This window comes from Mesoplodon bidens (assembly GCF_964165515.1).
Source record: "Mesoplodon bidens genome assembly, chromosome: 7".
Classification (NCBI taxonomy): Eukaryota; Metazoa; Chordata; class Mammalia; order Artiodactyla; family Ziphiidae; genus Mesoplodon; species Mesoplodon bidens.
The window spans coordinates 103,145,928-103,168,416 of record NC_138164.1 but is presented as its reverse complement, the minus strand read 5'-3'; the positions used below and the strand labels follow the sequence as shown (position 1 = coordinate 103,168,416).

Here is a 22,489-nt window from a genome sequence, read left to right as displayed (position 1 = left end):
TAACATAGATAAAAACAAACCTCTTCTTACCCAACTTTGTCCTCAATAGCCTTCACCGAGGCTAGAGGTGTGGGGATGAGGAGGCTGCGGGAGAAGGCCTGAGGCACTGCTTTAAACTCTGGGCTCTATAGAGGACTGTTTAAAAACCACTGGCCCAGGACTTCCCTGGTGGCGCAGTGGTTAAGAATCTGCCTGCCAACTCAGGGGACACGGGGTCGATCCCCGTTCCGGGAAGATCCCACATGCTGTGGAGCAACTAAGCCCGTGCGCCACAACTACTGAGCCCACGTGCCACAACTACTGAAGTCCGTGTGCCTAGAGCCTGTGCTCTGCAACAAGAGAAGCCACTGCAATGAGAAGCCCGCGCACCGCAATGAGGAGTAGTCCCTGCTCACCGCAACTAGAGGAAGCCCATGCACAGCAACGAAGACCCAACGCAGCCAAAAATAAATAATCAATAAATTAATAAATAAATAATAAATAAATAAATTTATAAAAAACAAACAAACAATCAACCTGCCAATGAAGGGGACACAGGTTTGATCCCTGGTCTGGGAAGATCCCACATGCCGCGGAGCAACTAAGCCCGTGCACCACAACTACTGAGCCTGTGCTCTAGAGCCCGCGAACCACAACTGCTGAGTCTGAGCGTGCTGCAACTACTGAAGTCCGCGTGCCTGGAGCCCGCGCACCACAACGAAGAGCAGCCCCCACTTGCCGCAACTAAAGTCCACGTGCAGCAACGAAGACGCAACGTGGCCAAAAAAAAAAAAAAAAAAGAAAACCCCGCTGGCCCTGACCCCTAAGTGGGTCTTATATAGTCCCTCACTAAGAGTGCAGGCTCCTGAACCAGCCGACGAGGATCTAAATCCTGGTTCTTAAACTAGCCATGTGGCATTGAGCAAGCCAATTAGAAATGAAAGTGAATAATAATCATCATCACATGAATATGAATAAAGATGATACTAATACTAATCATGAAGAGTTTTTGAGAGGATTAAAAGAGACGATTAAAAAAAAAGAGAGAGAGGGCTTCCCTGGTGGCGCAGTGGTTGAGTGTTCGCCTGCCGATGCAGGGGACACGGGTTCGTGCCTCGGTCCGGGAAGATCCCACCTGCCGCGGAGCGGCTGGGCCCGTGAGCCATGGCCGCTGAGCCTGCGCCATGGTCGCTGAGCATGCGCGTGCGGAGCCTGTGCTCCACAACAGGAGAGGCCACAACAGTGAGAGGCCCGCATACGGCAAAAAAAAAAAAAAAAAAAAAAAGAGAGAGGTAGTAAACTTAAAGTGCTAGAATATGGCACAGGGCAAGCATTCAATAAAGAGTACCTACTCTTGTTATTACTCTCCCGTGTTTGAGGCACACAGGTGGGATGGCACCTGCATAACAAAAGGCACAGTTCATGGAAGTTCTCCAGCTCCAGCCAGTGGGTGGCTAGAATAATCTTATTCCTTATCTCGTAATTATTTTATCTTGCTTCCTTTGTTCTTATTGACAAATGAATAACAGACTTCCTGCCTGAAGGCAGGTGTACACCACCTTCCTTGAGAGTCAGTGCACTGCCAATCCTCTCTTCTCACTATTAAAAGTAATGATGAGTCATATTTATAAAGAGACTGTACAATTATGCAAACTGTTTTCATATGCATTATCACTTTTGATTTCCATAAGAAGCTTGTGGGGCGGAGAGAGGAAAATGGGAATAAAAATATTCCCATTTTTATATAGGCAAGGAAAATGAGCCTCAGTAAGGGATAAAATCACCAAGTAAATGTTAGAGCCAGGATCAGATCAAGCCTTCCCATTCCAGGGCAAGGCCTCTTTCTATTACACAGGCCAGTTCCCTGTGATGTCTTTTTCTTTCTTGCCATATGGTCCCTGGGACCCTGGGAACTCAGCCTGCTTTTATTTCTTCTATGGATGAAAAACACCTAGCATAGCAAATTCCATAGTGAGAATGCAGTAAATGTTAGCTGCAATGCTATTATTATCATTATTGTTACTATTGAAATCTGCCACCAGCTATTCCACCTCTTTCTATCATCTTTCTCCTAGGCTGACTCCAGTGTCAGATGTAGTCTATCTGGCTCCCAGCTTCCTTTTTGCCGTCCAAACAAACTGACAGAGGCTTTCTATTTTTGGTGACTTGTTGCTAATCTCTATAAGAAAATAGAGAAGGGATAACAAAAACAATAAACACTTAAAGTCATTATTAGCCTGTATCTGCAATGTTAACAGGACCAGACACAGATTAGCAAGAGAAAAGTATATTTAACGTACATAAAAAATACTTCCAACTATCTTTTTCCTTTCCAGTTTAAAATGAGGCTGATAGTTGGCATGGAGTTTCATAAGCTATCAGCAAAACTGTCTGATGAGGACTTGTCTGAGAAAGCAAGCCACAGAAAACAAAAACCAATCAAAGTTATTATTTCTCTGGGCTTTCCACTGTCCAAAGTAGACATAGAATAAATAAGAAGTGGAACAGATTATGCATTTGTTTTGCTTCAAATGCATTTTCCTTCTCTTCTAAATAAACATAATAAGAAGCAGTGGCTAACAGAGTTACTCACTGAGGGTGAGCTGAACCAAGACAGACTAAAAATAAAAAACAATCTAAGTTCCCTGGTCCTCAGTGATTGTGCGAGTATGGGAAGGCTGTTGCCAGCATGTAGGCGTATTTATAAAGACCACAGCCTGTTCTCTTGTCAGAATCCACTAACTTCCACCAATGATGATGGATTTATGGCTACCCATCAACTAAAAAAATAGACTTCAGAAACAAAAAACAGCAGGAGCCAGATAGAGGGTTGGATGTAGATAACACATACATTTCTTCAGATGAATCCACCTTTGTCTTTCCTGCTGTCTTCTGTCGTTTGTGGGCATATATAACGTAACATATCTATAATTATATGTATATGTGTGGGTAAGAGAAAGAGGCAGCTAGAGACAGACAGTGTCTGACTTTTTTGGGACTGGATGGGAAAGGAAATTGATGTTAGCAGTTTCTGTTCCTTAAAGCCATTGGCTTTGTTTTTCAAAGTATGGTTTTCCTGGTAAAAGATTCTTTGCCTGTAATGTGAGTGAATCACTCATCTTACTTTAATGAAAATGTGAACCAAATGCTAGTGGCTCTCCATCCTGGGAAATGACACAGTGGTTAGGCTTTCTCAACCTGGATGCTTATCTTTCAGTGGGACTGGCAGGCATACAAAAGGAAAGGAAAAAGATAAAAAATACTCTAGTGACATCAAAGGATAAACCTACCCAATTTCTTTTAGGCATAAGTATTCTATAAGACAAAGTCTGGTCTCACTCACCGGAGTTTGGATAAGGTACTTGGTTTGCCCATTGATGGGTGGCCTTCAACTGGGCACCAGCTCTTTATGCCTCAGTTTCTTCCTCTGTCATGCCTCACATACAAATGATCAGGGTCGATTAGACTAAGTTAAATATATTTTAAAGTATGTAAGATTTATACCTTTTGAATTTTGTCATGTTCATGTATAACCCATTTAAAAAATTAAGAAGACAAAAGTATGAGCAGTGGGAAGACATCAACGGGTCTTAAAAAAGCAAGACCGTTCAGAACTATAAAAAAATTGCAAATTTTTTGTCTCAATAATCCTCAGGGTTCTATTTGGGTCTAACATTCTAGGATTCTTTAATTGTAATTCTCTGTGGTTAAGGCAGTAGCCTAAAGAACAGGTAGGACATAATTTGCATCTAGGTAGCACATAACTTGCTATAAGAGTGGGGATGCTATGAAACCCATGTTATTGTCTGCTAGTGCAGTACACATAATAACTAAGGACATGAGATTTGGAATTAAGACAGGCCTGGGTTCAAAATGCCTCTGTTGGGACTTCCCGGGTGGCACAGTGGTTAAGAATCCGCCTGCCAATGCAGGGGACACGGGTTTGAGCCCTGATCCGGGAAGATCCCACATGCCGTGGAACAACTAAGCCCGTGAGCCACAACTACTGAGCCTGCATGCCACAACTACTGAAGCCTGTGCGCTCTAGGGCCTGCATGCTGCAACTACTGAAGCCCGAGCACCTAGAGCCCATGTTCCACAACAAGAGAAGCCACCACAATGAGAAGTCTGCATACCGCAACAAAGAGTAGCCCCCGCTCGCGGCAACTAGAGAAAGCCCGAACGAAGCAACGCAACTAGAGAAAAGACTCAATGCAGCCAAAAATAAATAAAATTAAATTTAAAAAAAAAGCAAGCAAGCAGGCCAGCCAGCCACCCAGCCAGCAAGCAAGAAGATGCAGCCAGTCAACTCTGCATCTTCCTTCAGAAACATATTTCCATGTCCCTCATTCTCAGTGGCTCTATCTGCCCTCTCTAAATCACCTTGTTTTGTCCATAATGAAAAGAGTTTGAAAAGCTGATAATCATCTTTTAAAATCCTTTACAGGCTTCTGGATCTTATTATGATGTCCCTTGGCCCTTCCTTATATCAATACATGCTCACAGTTCGGGCCCAAAGGGGGCACAATAAGATTATACATCCCTTCAAATGAGGGCAGGGGTGGGGGGAAAACACCTATCAAAGTCAGGGCTAAAACTGATTAGTTACAATGCTAATCAGACTTCATTTTTCTTTAGTCATAGTTATTGATGGTTTTCCTTCCTTTCTACAACCTAAGGCGATTCTCTGTTTCCTCCTGGGAACAGTGTGCCTGAGCAGAAGGGAAGGCTCAGAGACCTGGAACCCTGCCTTGGCTCTGCTGGACTACCTCACTTGAGCAGGCTATTTATGCTTTAGGCCTCAGTTTATTTGTCTGTAAAATGGAGATAACCATCAGTTACCTACTTGACAGCAAAAGGCCAGATCTATGATCCTGTGATTCCCAAGGCTCTTTCAAGTTATGGAGCTACAAAATGGACTAACTTCCAAGGCTGAGAACAATGAAAATGGATTTTCCAGGTGTCTGTACCCTACACAATAATACCTAACGTATTTAAAACTTAACTAATAGGCAATCTCAAATATCTAAATGCCAATAAGCCTCTAAGTAGGCAAGACAGATGTCACAAAGTTCGCACACTAAAGCTTATGTGGTTAACTTACAGGCTTCTGAGAAATGTCCTGATCATGCTCACAGTTTTAATAAGCTTGGCCATCTAGCTTCTAAACCCAATACAGACTAGACAAAATAACCTAGGAGAGGAAAAGGAACTATAAAAGGCACGTGCAAGGACAGCAATGAGAAATTAGGCATTAACAGCATGATAGAAACATGATAGAGAAGGAGGAAAAAATATTTAAAATACAATTGATGCTTTTAGGGTACACTTCAATAAGCTCTGACGGCAGCAGTGTTTTCCGGCATAACATAATTTATAAGCATATACTTAGATGCCAAGATAAGTTCTATTTAAGAATGCAGGGAACAGTATTTTATACCTATATCTATATCTGTATCTAGATATATATATAAATATATTTTGAAAAGATTTCCATGTACATTACAAACAACAAAAATTTTTGGTACTCTAAGTATAAAACAGTAGGCTGTAAAACTGTAACTCTTCTTCTGAGTTTTTCTATGTTTACTGTTTCTGAGCCATTTATTTATCCTGGTGCTGGTTATTTGTTTTTAAGCTACCTTCCTGAGTCCTATACACCCATTACCTCATTTAATCCCTCATAACAGTCCTATTAGGTAAATATTATTGTTTTCATTTTACTTGCAGATGCAGGGAGGTTAAGTCATTTGCCCTTCAGGCCTTGAACCATGGGTCTGCCTGAATCTAAAGCATGTGCTTTTAAGTATTCCATGATTTATTAATGATATATGTGTCTGTTTGCCTCATTATCACCAAAAGATTGAATCTTGAGAGTGAGGACTTTTATGTGCCACAGGGACTGGTACATAGTGGGCACTTAGAAAATGTTCCATGGACTTTCTCTGTGCCTCCTTACATAGATCCCAAGCCCTTAAAGGCAACATAGTATATCCCAATGTATCTCCAAGGCTGGTTCATAGATCATCTATATCCCAGACCTACAGAATCTGAATCAGAATCCTCAGGGTTAGGATGTGTGAATGTGCATTTAAACAAATAGCTCAGGTGACTTTTATGTATATCAAAGTTTGATGGGACTTCCCTGGTGCTCCAGTGGTTAGGACTCCATGCTTCCAATGCAGGGGGTGCGGGTTCCATCCCTGTTCCGGGAACTAAGATTCCACATGCTGCTTGGCATGGCCAAAAAATTAAAAGAAAAAGTTTTTGAGAACTATTGACCTAGTGCTTGAAAGCACATTCTTTGGAGTTAGTCAATCCTGGCTTCAGATCCCAGCTCCACTACTTAATAGCTGAGTGATGTGGGGCAAATTAGTTACTTAAATTCTTTGAGCTTCAATTCCATCATCTTTAAAATGGAAATAACTGAAACACCTACCTCACATGGTTCTTGAAGGGACGAAGTTCACCAGGAATTATAGAACATCTATTGTGTGCCAGATACTCTGCTCTTTAAGGTGCTTGGGATGTATTCGGGAACAAATAGACAAGTTCTTTGCCCTCCTGAAGCTTACCTTATATTGGAGAAGACAGATAAACAAAATAATTAACTATAGAGTAAGTTATTGATAAGTTTAACGGAAAAAATAGAATAGAGCCAGTCGAATAGGGAGTGTGAGGTAGTAGTGGTGGCATCATTTTATAGAAAGGAGTCTAGTTCAGTTTCATGAAGAAGGTGATGCCTAAGCAAAGACTTGAAGAAAGTTAAAAAGTAACCTAGGCAGACATCTGAGGGAAGAGCAGTCCAGGCAGAGGGAACAGCCAATGCAAAGGCTATATGGAGGGAACTTACCTATTGGGTAAGAAGTACAGCATAGAAGCCAGTGTAGCTACAGCCAAGAAAACAAGAGGGAAAGGACTAAGGAATAGGGTTGGAGAAATAACTGGGACCAGTTCATGTGTGGCCTTTTTGGCCTACATGAAGGATTAAATAAGATAGTCATGTTAGGTGCTTAGAACAGTACATGGTACATAGTAAACACTTAAGGGATGGTATCTACATCTGTATTTACACTAACATCTTCTGGTCCCTAAGCAGAGCTAGTCTGGAAGGTCAGGCTACAGGGACTATAGCAGGTTTTATGTACTTTGGTGGGGTTACAGAATCCTTCAATGTTTCCAAAAGTACAGAAATCAAACAGATCAAAGGCCTGGGTGATCCCCAGCAGCAAGTAGAGATGGTTAATTCTCTGCAGGTGCTCAGAAAACTGAACTAACAGAGACACACAAAGTCAACATAGCATCAATAAAAGACAGGGAAAGAGTGGGGTGTGGATGGGGTGGGCTTGGCTAAAGGCTGAAACCAACAGAAGAGTCGTTAGTAATGTAAGAGAAAAAGCAGTGGAGCATGCAGCATCACAGCAGATGAAAAACATTCTAATATCAATGAGACCACAAAGTCAGGAGAATAATGACTACAAACTGCTGGGGAGTAAGCCAGGGAGCCCAGCAACATGAATGCACTTGTATGGGGGGGAAAGCAAATTAAGAGATTCAGGCAAAACTATCCCGTTTCCTGGTGGAGGAGGCTCTTTAATCTTTAATATCTCTCTCCTGACACTAGGCACTGATCTTGCCCCAACAAGACAAAGGATAGCCTCTGAGAAGCTATTACTTCTCGATTCGGCAAAGGACTTCTGAGGAGATGAGTGCCATGTGGCTGCCAGGCTAAAAGGATGTGTTCTCTCAGCCCTCCTGTTTCACAGCTGGCGATGTCGGCACTAAGACACACCCACCCACCCTCCAGGGCTCTCCCAGTGGGAAGAGCTGTCTGCAGGACCCCGGAGCTCTGGAGAGGGATGTGGTCTTTTTGGGAACTGGAGGCAGGCAAGAGTGTAATAAAGGCCGGATAAAGATACCCAGGCTGGGGGCTTCCCTGGTGGCACAGTGGTTGGGAGTCCACCTGCCGATGCAGGGGACATGGGTTCATGCCCCGGTCTGGGAAGATCCCACATGCCACGGAGCAGCTGGGCCCGTGAGCCATGGCCGTTGAACCTGCGCGTCCGGAGCCTGTGCTCCGCAATGGAAGAGGCCACAACAGTGAGAGGCCCGCGTACCGCCAAAAAAAAAAAAAAAGAAAGAAAGATACCCAGGCTGGGCTTTAAACTGCTTTACATTTTTGTGCCAGTTTCTTCTGGCACCTGCCCTCAGGAAAGCTAAGCCAGGTACTATCCAGTGGAAATCTGGAAGTGGGCCTCCTTTGTGGCCTCAGTTATGCCAGCTTGCCAAGGAAGGGTGAAGTGCTTGGTCTCCATGACCCTGACCTAACCTACTCAATAGGTAACATAGGTGTCACTTTCAGTTTAGTCTGGGTCAGAAGAAGTGAAGAGCAACTCACTTTATGTGATGTTCAACTCAGCACATTCAGTTTGGAATTGAAACCATTATGAAAACCAGTATGAGAAACCTTGTATTTTTATTCCATTCCTCAAACTATTTGTCAGTCTGCTTTCACCATCTCCTGATAGTAACCATATATTTGCTTTGGGGGTTCTTAATTGCTACATTCTTACCTATTTATTCAGTTAATAAATGTTCAGTGCCAACTGTGTTCCAGGGGCTATGCTAGGCTCTGCAGAAACAGCAGTGCATACGACAAAAATCCCTATTTTCATGGAACTTACATTCCAGTATGTGTGTGTGGGTGAAGAGATAAAGAAAATACTTGTAGAAAGTGATAAGGGCGATGACATAAGTAAAACAGGGTGGTGTGATGTGGAGTGACTGAAAGTGAGATACTAGATGGGGTGGTCAAGGATAAGCTCTTTGAGAAGGTGTCATCTGAGCTGGGGTCTAACCGGATGAGAAGAAGCCAAGCATGCGATCTGCGGAAAGAAGAAACAGCACATGCATGGGAACCAGCAGCAAGAGTGTTTTGCTTCCCATTTCCCTACTCTGCACACACATACTACTTCTCTGTCTCTGGCATGTTACAATCTGTTAAAGAAATTGCTCCATGAGGCCTGGGAAAGGAATGATATTGAACGAAACGTAATTCCAAGGCTCACTGATTACTGGAGACACGTAGTGGCATTGGCAGAGGATTGGGAGCATAAGTAGGTACCCTGATCCCAGAGGAAAGATAAGGCAAGGACTCTAGAAACGGCTCTTTCCCCCTTTGTTGCCACATTTCCCTACTATGGTTAATTGGCAAAGCAGTCCGTGTGAATGAGTGCAGGATGTCCAAATTGCAGCACTGTTTCACACATCATCATTTCAAGTCACCAGCTGACAGGATTTAGCACTCTGTGTCTGGCAGCAACCAGCAGTGAAGCGGAGAGAATTCCACTGGATTATCCAAAGCATCTGACCCGCAATTGAGGAGTGAGGAGAGTATTAAAAAAAAAAACAACAACTCCTGAATGGTATAATGAGCCAATTCGACATTGAACAGACACACACAAATATCCAGCCACCTCTGAGGCAAAAGGTCAATTTCTTGTGCTTGTCCCTGATCTTCAGAATCCGTTCTTGATCTAAGCTCAGTCCCTCATTTCCAAGCAGAGTCAGGCCAGATGGGCTGCTCTAGGGCAATACTCCCTTGTCTGACTCCAGAGGAGCGTTAGAGCTGAAGTGGATGATAGCAGGGTCAGTGGGAAAGGAAGAGGGTACAGTCAGAAGGCAGGACACGTCCTCTAAAGATAAAGTTTTGATAGATTGGTTTTTCAGCTGAAGAAGCTGATATTTGGAGCCAGACCTTTATCTTCGGCAAGCCCACCACAGATCCCAGGTTTGGGATGAGAGGGTAGAATAAAGAAGCAAATTTCCACCTACCAAGAAGTAGACAGTACTGAACTGCCCCTGCTTTGTGGATTTCTGAACATTCTAATTCCCTTAATCAAGTCCGAGACTTCCCATGCCTCATCCTTCTCCCCTCTAAGCCCTCCTCACACAGCTGTTAGGTAAGATTTACTAGATAGAATGTGTTTGCAAAATCTGTTTTATTCATTGGAACATGTTTATCTAGAAAGAAAGAAAAAAAAACCGGTCCCTTCTCACTATTTACTTTTTGGTGACTGTCTTCTGGGATTTGGAACTGGATAAACAGATGGCCTTCACAGAAGGAAGCAGGCGGAACGCCAGGGTGTGTATATATATCTTGATCTCAGTGTATATATCACAAAGAGTCCTCATCCACACAGCTGTGCTGGTTTTGGAGGGAAGTGAGGGGACAACAACCTCTGGACGAGAGGACTCCCACTGCCCCAAGGTGTAGTGCTCCAAGGGCTCCCTCCCAGGAGCACCTCCCTGGTGGAATCTTGGGCTACAGGATGCCAGACGGTTTCTAGAGTTCCAACCCCAGATATATGACCCCCATTTCATTTTCTGGCCTCTGGCTGTGGTAATTAAGGTTGTGCCAGATTCAAAACTGTTGCTTATGATTTGTACTGGGTTTGTTTGATATATATGGGTGCCCGCAATGTGCTGAGTGTTTGCATCGTCTATAGTGATTAGTGAGCTTCGAGCGCCTCTGCAATACATTGGATGCCTCTGTGTTAAGGGCATGCCTGTGAGGGTTGTGGTTGTGTGTGTGTATGTGAGTGCACGCACAAAAGTCATGGAAGGCCTGAAATACAATTATTTTCCAGGCCACGGGAAAAGTATAACTGCTAGAGGGAACAGGGTACAGCGATCCCTCATGTGACGGCAGACTGCTGCTGACAAGGGGTTGGGAGGGTAGTGGAGAAGCAGTTTCCTCCTAATTTTTTGACCTTCTCCGACATAAATGTCTACTGTGCGGGTTGGTGGTGGAGGAAGTAACTCCATAATCGATATGTTTTAATTCCAAGGTTTGAAGAAACCTCATTACATTTCAGGGGACTCTTCTAATAGCCAAAAAAAAAAGAAAAAAAAATCTTCATTTGCTTCACAGAATAGGGTTCAGGTGTATGTTTTCTTCACCCCCCGGCAAAATACCTTTAAATAACCATGAAAATAAAAGATGACTGTACTGCCCAGACAGAGAACTGGTGCCCAACAGAGCCAACTCAAACCCCCCAGAAATCCCAAACAAAAAAACCTCCCTGAGATAAAGTGGTTGCATTCATCAGGTTCAGGTAGCTCAAAGACAAGAACATGAAATGATTAGACTCTAACAGACCAAGGTGCTGGAGGTAACGGGACCTCATAGAGACCGAACAAAAGATTCTGTTTCTAACAAAGGTTCTGCAGACCTTTATACTACAGTGAGCAGTGAGCGTGAGGGATGCTGCCCAGGAAATGAAAGGACTCAGTCGTTCCTCTTCAGTGAGCGGAGACCAGGAGGAGTGTTCCAGGGCACTCTCACAAACACTCTTAAATAATACCATCCAGAGCCTTTGATTCAAGGAACATGCTGAAGAATAAACAGCCTATTAATCGGAGTTTTCTGGTGCGCCTGAGTATACAAAGCAGCAATGAACTAACCCCTTGGCTCTCGCCAGTGTCCCGACGGCGCCCCATCCGCTGCTCCACGGCACTGTTCTGCTCCCCCTCTCCACCGCTGCATGCAATTGGTCCCTGGAAAAGCTTCAGGTTTGGGGGCGCTGATGGTTTCAACTAAGGATGCCCAGGCCAAACCCAGGGTTCAAAGAACTGGAAACAGCGCATCCTTGTTTGGCCATAAGTAGCATAACCATGTGACTTCAGGCTCAAATGAAAACTGTGTGGTAATGTGACTGGGTGAGGAGACAGTCATCAGTCTGCCTCTTTCTGAGCCAAGTTGACAGCCACAGGCCTGGGAAAGGAAGGCCCAGTTTCAATTGCTTCCCAGTCTTGGTTACCTTGGTGGCGGGAAGGGCTCCTGCATGGGTGGGCTTTGGGTGCTATTCTGTGGAAACATTCCTGGGCATTTTGCCTAAGTACAAATTACCAAGTAAGGTCCCCAAGTTTTCAAGGAGGAAAGGAGAAGAAACATAAGTGGCTGTTTCACTCTTAGACTCTTTCACTGTGAGTTGTTCTTTAAAAACAATCAGGTATAGCTTTTGTGATAACAACCATTTGATGAAGGATCAGGGTCTCCTTTCCGCCCTTGAGGAAATCATAGATAAAGAAGCTGATAGTATGAACACTGAGAAATAAACCAGGGTTCAGTTGTTGAAACAGTGTAATTGAGGCTAGGATCATAGGCTCAAATCAGTCCTGAGAGTCAGGCGGCTTCTTTGTGTCCCACAGTCACTGATCTCACACAGGTGTGTGCTTAATCATAAAAGGAACTGGCCTGGTGAGCTGGATAAATCAGTATCAGTGCTACCCAACACACACACACACAAAATCTCAAAGTACACATCCCACTGACCTCAGATTTATATACACAAGGAAACACATCTAGTGAAAGTTTCCTTTCTAAAAATAATTTCAAAGAGGTGCGCTGATTAAAAAAATTAATTCTAAAGTCCTCTGATTCTACTTTCAGAGAACTACTTTGTGTTTGGTCTGTTGAACTAGAGAAAAAGGGCATGGCTCATAAATTTATTTATTTATTTATTTATTTTGGCTGCACTGGGTCTTCATTGCTGCGCGCGGGCTTTCTCTAGTTGTGGGGCAAGGGCTACTCTTCGTTGCGGTGCGCGGGCTTCTCACTGTGGTGGCTTCTCTTGTTGTGGAGCACGGGCTCTAGGCATGCAGGCATCAGTAGTTGTGGCACGCAGGCTCTAGAGCACAGGCTCAGTAGTTGTAGTGCTCGGGCTTAGTTGCACCACGGCATGTGGGATCTTCCCGGACCAGCGCTCGAACCCGTGTCCCCTGTACTGGCAGGCGGATTCTTTACCACTGCGCCACCAGGGAAGCCCAAGGGCACGCATCTTACAAAAGAGAAGGAACAGCACAGAAGCTCACGTATTTTCCATGATTGACTTTGAGATGCCATAGAATGCAGTGATTAGACTGGCATTTGCAGAAAGCATGGATCTTGCAGTCAGACAGATCTATTGTAGATCTGTCACTTGCTGCGTGTAATCTTAGACATGTCACATAAGATCAGTGAGCTTCAATTTCCACACCTGTGAAATAGGAATTACCCTCATGGGATTATATGTGGATTATATAACATATGAAAAATGTTTAGTGCAGTGCCTGGGACACAGTAAGTGCTCAATAAATTACAGCTGTACTTATTACTCTTTGAATCTTCTAAATACAGGCACAGGAATCAAACATGGCTCTGGGGAGGGACCTAACTGGTAGTCGGCACATGAGCTACATGAAACATAAGTTTCTTCATCTCTTTATTGGACTGGGCTTAGAAGGTCTCCAGATCTTCCCTCAGTACACTGGAAACAAGAGTTTGAGTTTCATGGGGTTATTGATGAAAGGACCATGAGAGATTAAATCCTAGTACTCTGGGGACCTCCATTTTGACTTGCAGATGGACCTGGCATTTTCCCATCCCAGTCTGGCTGAGCAGATACAGCCTTCTTCCTCTAGGCTTCCACCTGTTGAGACAGACAGATGTATTCTGAACACAAGAGGGGCCTTGCAAGCACAGATCTGGTATCAGACAGCCTTTCTCGGCAGCATTCCTGGGGCTGTAAAATGACAAACATTCCAGCAGGCTGAATCTAACCCTTCCTGCCCTGTAACTGGGGGCCTTATGAAGCTGCTTCTTGTGATTAGAGCCATCAGTACCTCACTCCAAGACTGTGAGGTGGACTTCATTAATATTGATGAGTTGCAGCTCGTTAACCTCATTTGATGTTTATTTACAACCATTCTTCTCATATGCTAATGAGTGACACTGGGCTCTTCAGATAGAAAGGAGAGAACTGGACCCCCTCTGCCAGCATCTCCTTGGCAAACTCCTGTCCCTTGAAAGAGAAGTTTGCACAGAGGGAATGATGCCAAATGGAGGGAATGCAGCAGAGAGGACAAAATGATGTGAAAAGAATGTCTGCAATGTGATGCGGGAGAGAGAAGCCCAGCTGCTGGGGCCATGGTGTGACTGAGGTTTGGTTACACCCACCTAGTGGGTAACAAAAAGAAGCTGAAGGGTGGGGATCTGAGGAACTATGAAAGGGACAATATGTTAGGTTTTGGAACTGGGGTGGGAAGTGGAGATGAGTGGGCCCCCTGTGGATCAGGGGGCTTGAAGGCCTCTCTCCAATTCATTTCACTTTCTTCTAAGATCTTAAGGAAATCGACGAACAGGGGATTGGGGTAGATTTCTGTAAGACAGTTAAATGCCCACAGCAACTAATGCTTAGCAAATGCTTGGCTTGGAGAAACAGTACTCATTGTCCAGAACATCACTGTGAAATGGGTAAGGAGGGAGGGAAAAAAATCACTGTTTCTCTTTCCTCCAAGTTATGGTTATGTTATGTATATCAAAGAATAGTATAATCAAACAAGGAAGAGTCAGAGACTGGGGGAAAATATTTTTAGAAAATATGGCCATTCTATTGTTTCAGGGATGCTGAGCCTACAGAACACAGGGCCTCTTCCAAATTTCATAGTACGTAGCAAGTCAATTTTGAGACGTCCCATCCATTAAAGAGGTATGAAAGGGGCTTCCCTGGTGGCACAGTGGTTGAGAGTCCGCTTGCCGGTGCACGGGACGCGGGTTCGTGCCCCAGGTCCGGGAAGATCCCACATGCTGCGGAGCGGCTGGGCCCATGAGCCATGGCCGCTGAGCCTGTGCGTCCGGAGCCTGTGCTCCGCAACGGGAGAGGCCACAACAGTGAGAGGCCCACGTACCGCAAAAAAAAAAAAAAAAAAAAAAAAAGTTATGAAAGACTATATAAGACATATGAGGGGGATGGAAGGATATATAAATGTTTATTAATATCAGCAGCAACATCAAACTTCAAATTTCTTAAACATTTAAACATCAATTCCCACTATATTTCTTGTCTTCGCTCCTTTGAACTTTACATTGCTATTTAGACAATTATTCCCTTCCTGCCTGCGGGGTCCATACCCTCCCTTTTCTCTCAATCTGATGTTTTCTGTGAAGCACTTTGAAGATTGTTCCTATCCTTCATGTGCCTTTCTGTAAGGCTAAAGAGGCAGGAGAAAAAAGGAGTCTCTTACCTTAAGGATTTAACCACATTTAAGTACAAAGTATTGGTTCTAAAAGGGTAGATTTTATGTTTGAGTTGTTTGTGTGAGATCATTATCCCTTAGGGTACAAATTTAATCTCTTTCAAGTTTCCTATGAACTCAGTTTCTGTTGGAGTGAAGGAATCAATAGCAATCTGCATTCAGCCTGACAATGTGCAGCTCACCTATACTTAGGGACAGACATGTCCAGAAGAGTAATTGACAACTGTATGCTTGTTCTAGACTACAGCAGTGTTTCCCAACCTTTGAAAATCCTGCCCCACCCCAGCATTTTCATACATTTTTTCCAAGTGCCCCACCCCCCGCCGAGAAATTTTCATACCATAGATATACTGTATGTCTATTTTTTTAAGTGGAGGGCCACAAACCACTGTAATATTTAATTTTTTTGCCTCTCAAAGAACCAATATTATCCCCCTTCAGAGCAATATTGCTCCCACTGAGAATGCATGTTCCAGAGACTTTTTAAAAAAGTATATCATCTGATTTCCAGGGTTGAACCCAACGTTCTCCCAAAGTGAACCACCAAACACAATTACACCACTGTTCTGATTTCAGAAAAAGAAAGAAAGAAAAAAGGATATCTTTGTGCCTATCTAGTGATAGTTCTTCCAAAGAAGAGAGCAAAATCCTTTTTTTCACACTGGACCTGATCTAGCCACTGAATAATGGCTTACTTTTTGGCTGTGTGTTAACTTTTTACAATACTTCTTTCTGAGTGCTGGAAGAGGTAGTAGATTGTCAAGTCCCTTAGGGACCCCCAAATAGTTCACTCTCCTAAACATCAACAATATATTCCCTTGTAAGAGTAGAATTAAGTTCATTATCCAGAGGAAGACAGTGATTGGTATTGCTATTCCCCTTTTACAATTAGAGAAATGATATCATCGAGAGATTAGGTAGCTTAATTTAGGTCACAGGGACTGACATTTCTTCATATAACTGTCTTATCTGTCATATAAGGTCACTCTGAGGTTTCTAGACCTCATGTCTTCTGGTTCCTACTTTAATCTAGGATCATGGTACTCTGCTAGAGAAAAGTTTAAGAAGGTTGTTCTGCCTCTGACAACCCCTTTTCTCCATCTGATGACAGAAAAGCAAAAGAAGGTGCTAACAAATAAGAACTGACTGATGGGGAGAGAGGAAGAGAACTCAGGCTATTGTCCTAAAGGTTTCTATTTCACAAGCAAATGGCTTAGGTAGCATAGTACACTGTATAGGGAGGTTCAAAAGTTTTTTCTTTTCTAAGATGAATACCATCATCTTTGTAGGGTTCAGATGAGACAGAGTAAACCATGATATGTTCCTCAGAAGATACAAAGACTCAGATCAAGAACTCCCACAGAGGATTTCCCTGGCGGTCCGGTGGTTAAGACTCTGCGCCTCCACAGCAGGGGGCGTGGGTTCAATCCCTGGTCTAACCAAGATCCCGCGTGCCACGCGGCGCAGCCAAAAAATAAAAAGAAAAGATAAAAACAACTCCCACAGGCAGTCTTCAAATAACATGAGAAATTCATATTTTATTTAGTAGTCGTGGAAACTGACCACATCGTAGAACTATCCATGCTTGAAACTCACCATAAGTGAGTGAGAGTTGGCAAATCAAATAAAAAGTACTATCTAAAACGGCTCTTCTCTGTAAACTAGGCTTAGGCTCATTTTAATTTTCCCAATTAAATCAGTGTTAAAATTCCCTCAAAATAATATACAACTTATTCGTTCTAAAGAATAAGTGACTTCAAGAGATAAAGTCCATCTCATGCCTTCAAGTAGATCTGTATGTAATTAATTCCTCACTACCAGAGTCTACTCTATGAAAACAAAACAAAGACTTCAGGGAAGGTTATTCTGCAATATTGCTTAGGAACGTAACACGACATTGAATAACATTATCTCTAATAAATTTCCCTCATATGTGACCTCTGTCCCTCACATTGCCATAGTTCATTCCTTTTTGTTTGAAGAGGTGGAGATGAGCTAATGGTGGGTTAAATGCTTTAACTTTTATTCAGAATGCCCAGAACCAAAAGATACACCCTAGATCAACGCAAACACATTAAGGAGAATTTCAAAGTAGTATACACATTTAGCTCAACTAGCTTCTGATACAGAAATGTTATGCTAGCCATTTCTTTTGCTATAAACCAGAACAAATTTGAGAGAGGGCCAAAAAAAAAATACAAAAAACAAAAAAACAAAAACGAAAACAAAAAAACTTCACACTTGACAGCTCCTGTTAGCCAGCCACGAGATTCTCGCGAGATTCGCCTCCTCAACACCAAGCGCCTCTGTCTGGCAGAGCCGGTGTGAGACCAAGAGACAATCCTTCCCAGCCGCCAGGATAATCAAGAGTTTAGGCCGGAACGTTGAACACACACCGAGATAGTAAGGAGCCAGATGGAAAGCACAGACTATGGCGCTGAAACGGATTAATAAGAAACTTAGTGATTTGGCCTGTGACCCTCCAGCACAATGTTCTGCAGGTCCAGTTGGGGATGATATGTTTCATTGGCAAGCCACAATTATGGGACCTAATGGCAGCCCATATCAAGGTGGTGTATTCTTTCTGACAATTCATTTTCCTACAGACTACCCCTTCAAACCACCTAAGGTTGCATTTACAACAAGAATTTATCATCCAAATATTAACAGTAATGGCAGCATTTTTTTCGATATTCTAAGATCACAGTGGTCTCCTGCTTTAACTATTTCTAAAGTTCTTTTATCCACTTGTTCACTGCTATGTGATCCAAACCCAGATGTCCCCCTAGTGCCAGAGATTGCACGGATCTACAAAACAAACAGAGATAAATACAACAGAATATCTCGGGAATGGACTCAGAAGTATGCCATGTGATGCTACCTTAAAGTCAGAATAACCTGCATTATAGCTGGAATAAACTTTAAATTATTGTTCCTTTTTTGATTTTCTTATCCGGCTGCTCCCCTATCAGACTTCATCTTTTTTAATTTTATTTTTTGTTTACCTCCCTCCATTCATTCACATGCTCATCTGAGAATACTTAAGTTCTTCCAGCTTTGGACAAAAACTGCTTTTAGAAACTGTAAAGTAGTTACAAGAGAACAGTTGCCCAAGATTCAGAATTTTTTTAAAAATGGAGCATGGGGCTTCCCTGGTGGCGCAGTGGTTGAGAGTCCGCCTGCCGATGCAGGGGACACGGGTTCGTGCCCCGGTCCGGGAAGATCCCACATGCCGCGGAGTGGCTGGGCCCGTGAGCCATGGCCGCTGAGCCTGTGCGTCCGGAGCCTGTGCTCTGCAACGGGAGAGGCCACAACAGTGAGAGGCCTGCGTACCGCAAAAAAAAAAAAAAGGAGTATGTGTATTATGTGGCCAATGTCTTCACTCTAACTTGGTTATGAGACTAAAACCATTCCTCACTGCTCTAACATGCTGAAGAATCATCAGAGGGGGAGGGAGATGGATGCTCAGTTGCCACATCAAAGGAAGCAGCATTATTCTAGCAGCATCCATTCTTGTGTAAGCCTTCCACTGTTAGAGATTTGAGGTTACATGATATACTTTATTCTCATAACTGATGTGGCTGGAGAATTGGTATTGAATTTATAGCATCAGCAGAACAGAAAATGTGATGTATGTTATGCATGTCAATAAAGGAATGACCTGTTCTTGTTCTACAGAGAATGGAAATTGGAAGTCAAACACCCTTTGTATTCCAAAATAGGGTCTCAAACATTTTTTAATTTTCATTTAAATTGTTAGGAGGCTTGGAGCTATTAGTTAATCTATCTTCCAATACACTGTTTAATATAGCACTGAATAAATGATGCAAGTTGTCAACGGATGAGTGATCAACTAATAGCTCTGCTAGTAATTGATTTATTTTTCTTCAATAAAGTTGCATAAACCAAAACCAAAACAAAACAAAACAACGTCACACTTTGCCTCAAAAAATGAAACTATAACTATTTTGGACTAAAATAAAAACTAGAGAACACAAGGTATGGAAATCTAAAAAGTGATTCTGGGACTTCTCTGGTGGCGCAGTGGTTAAGAATCTTCCTGCCAATGCAGGGGACACGGGTTCGAGCCCTGGTCCCGGAAGTTCCCACATGCCGCAGAGCAACTAAGCCCGTGCACCACAACTACTGAGCCTGCGCTCTAGAACCCACGTGCCGCGACTACTGAAGCCCACGCGCCTAGAGCCCGTGCTCCGCAACAAGAGAAGCCACCGCAGTGAGAAGCCCGTGCACTGCAGGGAAGAGTAGCCCCTGCTCGCCGCAGCTAGAGAAAAGCCCGCGCACAGCAACGAAGACCCAACTCAGCACCCCAGACCAAAAAAAAAAAAAAAAAAATTGATTCTTTTGAGGGATTTAAGTGAAAAATCGTTTCCTACCAGGTACCATAAAACAGGAACGAAGCGGGGAGGGGCAAGTCCTTTAAAGTCTTGGACATCAGAACAAAGGAACCAACTGAAAACACTCCGACTTAGAGTAGGTGAGGAGAGAAAGAGAGCCCCACCGAAATCCCATTGGTTGCAGCAGCTGTCAGTGAATTGGAAAGGGCAGTGAGCAGGAATGAGCACCACTGTGCTCCAGTCTTGATTTGCTAATTTCAGAAGCATTTGTCTATCTTGTTCTACCTACATAACTAGTTAAAGAAATAATCCTAGTTTCAGGAAAAGGCTAATTTTATTCACTGGCAGGTGACCAGAGAAAACACATTCTTCAACGAGCTGTATAATAAGGCAATAAAAACAAGACGGTACTCATCAAACATTTTTATCTGAAGTGCTCAAAACATATGCCAATGTTATACCCAGTTCCCAGTTCCCCTTCACCATCTTCCCACAGCTGTGGGGGAAAAGCAAACCTTCTGTAGGAAGGATGTCTCCTCTGCCTATTGATGTAAGTCTGAATACAACTTTAGGAAAAGGACCTCCCCAAGAGGTTGTGGATGGGGACTTATAGGATTCCTCAGGGTGCCAGATCCTCCAAGCCCTCGGTAAAGACCTTGCTCTACCACTTCAAAGGCAGTGCGGGTAAAGTCCCTCTTGGTAGCCACAGATGCTGCCAAGAAGAACAATTCTGCATTTGGGCCAGGTACCAAAAGGGAGAATTCAGAAGGAAAAGTAAGAAGGCATTTTCCCATCCAGAGATAAGTAAGGAAACAGACCCACTGACTCACTAATCTCTTTTTCTAGAGGTGGTATTGTTATCCTGGTTTTATGCTCAATGAACAGCGGTGTGGAAAGTTAAGTGTTCAAGAAGTAATTCGCTCAAAGTTGCAAAGTAGGTCTGTAACAAAGAGCATTATAGAATCCAAGGGTCAACTTCAGTGATAGATGTAGGTTATCAGAAGGGCCCTTACAGGTTTGAGAATTAGAAGTTGGAATACTTTTTTTTTTTTTTTAATGGAGAACAGGAATGTGTAGGAAGACCTTAGGCCAATGATTTATCACGATACAGTGGTCCAACCCCATGGGGACAGAGATCAAAAGCAATTTTATAATGCAAGCTTTAAGTAATTAACAGGTTGTTCCATAGTTTTGCACAAAACACATAATTAGGTTACTATGGATCAGACTTATACTGTCAGACAGTGAAGGTCGTGAGTATGTCACAGATACTTGGTCTTAAAAGTTTGAGGAATATGGTTAAAATAAACATTCCAAGTAGTGGCTATTTACTGGGCCTCTGGCACAGATGTCTGAAGTCCTGCTCTGGACAAGATGAAGAGACTTTCTCCCCAGAGTAGTATGCTGAGCACATAAGATGTTCTTTGCTTCACTGGGATATCTAGAAGAAGCCAGTAGGGCTGCACTCAAGTACTAAATCTTGTGGACCGGATGACTTGAAATTTCAAATTTTTGATGGTTTGAAGTAGATAGATGCCTTTTATAAAAAGAGTTTAAAAAGTCCTAATTCCTCTGTTTTTGAACTTTGGAACAATTTTAATAGTAATATTCTCCTTATTTTTTTCTGCTGGGCCTTGATATTACAGAAAAATCTTAGAACAATGTAATTGAAAGATGCTTATTAATTTTTAGAGAAAATCAGATAAATATCACCAACTAATCAGTAACCATCTTGAATGAATAGATTTTATAATGAACATAAGTCACGATAAAAATCATTAGGATAAAAGGAATCTACATGATTTCATGAAACCAAAGTTTATAAATATAATTTTCTATTGCTTGAGATAAATCCAATAAATCTGAATGCGACCTTGGCTTGTCATGTCAAGGCACCCAATTAATGTTTGCTTCATCTCACCCATACTCATGCCTCCAGGCAAGAAAGCAATTAAACTTAGGTTAAAAATCAGTTATCTGTCCACTTTTATGAGGTGCCTAGAAGAGGCAAATTCACAGAAAAAGAAAGTAGACTATAGGTTACTAGGGGCTGAGGGTGGGGTAGGGAGAAGCAGGGAGTTACTGGTTGATGGGTACAGAGTCTCAGTCTGGGATGATGAAAAAGTTCTGGAAATGGATAGTGGTGATGGTTGCACAATACTGTGAATGTACTTAATGGCACTGAATTGTACACTTATCAATGGTTAAAATGGTGAATTTATTATGTATATTTTACCACAATAAAAATGATATCTTTTTAAAAAAAAATATCCAGATAAAGGGTTCTTCAATCATCCTTTTTTTTTTTTTTTTTTGCGGTACGCGGGTCTCTCACTGTAGTGGCCTCTCCCGTTGCGGAGCACAGGCTCCGGATGCGCAGGCCCAGCGGCCATGGCTCACGGGCCCAGCCGCTCCGCGGCATATGGGATCCCCCCAGACCGGGGCACGAACCCGTATCCCCTGCATCGGCAGGGGGACTCTCAACCACTGCGCCACCAGGGAGGCCCCCAATCATCCTTTTATAATAATGTGGCTTAGGCAGTTCCCCAAATTTGTCTGTTCATCAGAATCATCTGAAGTGCTTGCTAAAGTTACAGATTCTCTAGCCATACCTCAAAGTGGCTATTTGGGAACTACTGGACCCCAAGGATCATGAAGACATAATTGGATGCTGTCTGTATTGGGGCACCATGGTGCCAATTCAAGAAGCTTATTAACCCTTAGACCTATTCCTCCGTCCTGTGTTTTCTTTTCTTTTTTTTTTTTTTTGCGGTACGCGGGCCTCTCACTGCTGTGTCCTCTCCCGTTGCGGAGCACAGGCTCCGCAGGCGCAGGCTCAGCGGCCATGGCTCACGGGCCCAGCCGCTCCGTGGCATGTGGGATTCTCCCGGACCGGGTCACAAACCCGTGTCCCCTGCGTCGGCAGGCGGAATCTCAACCACTGCGCCACCAGGGAAGCCCCACAAATTTTTTTATTGTGGTAAAATACACATAACAAAAAAATTCATCGTAACCATTTTTAAGCGTACAGTTCACTGATGTTAAGTACATTCACACTGTTATGCAACCACCACCAC

At 43.2% G+C, this 22,489-nt stretch overlaps 2 protein-coding genes across 4 annotated transcripts in view; one reads left to right on the top strand and one right to left on the bottom strand.

Moving 5' to 3' along the window:
- Positions 1 to 22,489, bottom strand: part of CSTPP1 (centriolar satellite-associated tubulin polyglutamylase complex regulator 1) — a 200,703-nt gene that overhangs the window by 31,329 nt on the left and 146,885 nt on the right. The window lies entirely within an intron of this gene.
- Positions 16,532 to 19,557, top strand: LOC308619978 (ubiquitin-conjugating enzyme E2 D3-like). The gene has a single exon (XM_081239308.1). The coding sequence runs from the start codon at positions 17,489 to 17,491 to the stop codon at positions 17,930 to 17,932; it is 444 nt and encodes a 147-aa protein (XP_081095434.1). The 5' UTR covers positions 16,532 to 17,488; the 3' UTR covers positions 17,933 to 19,557.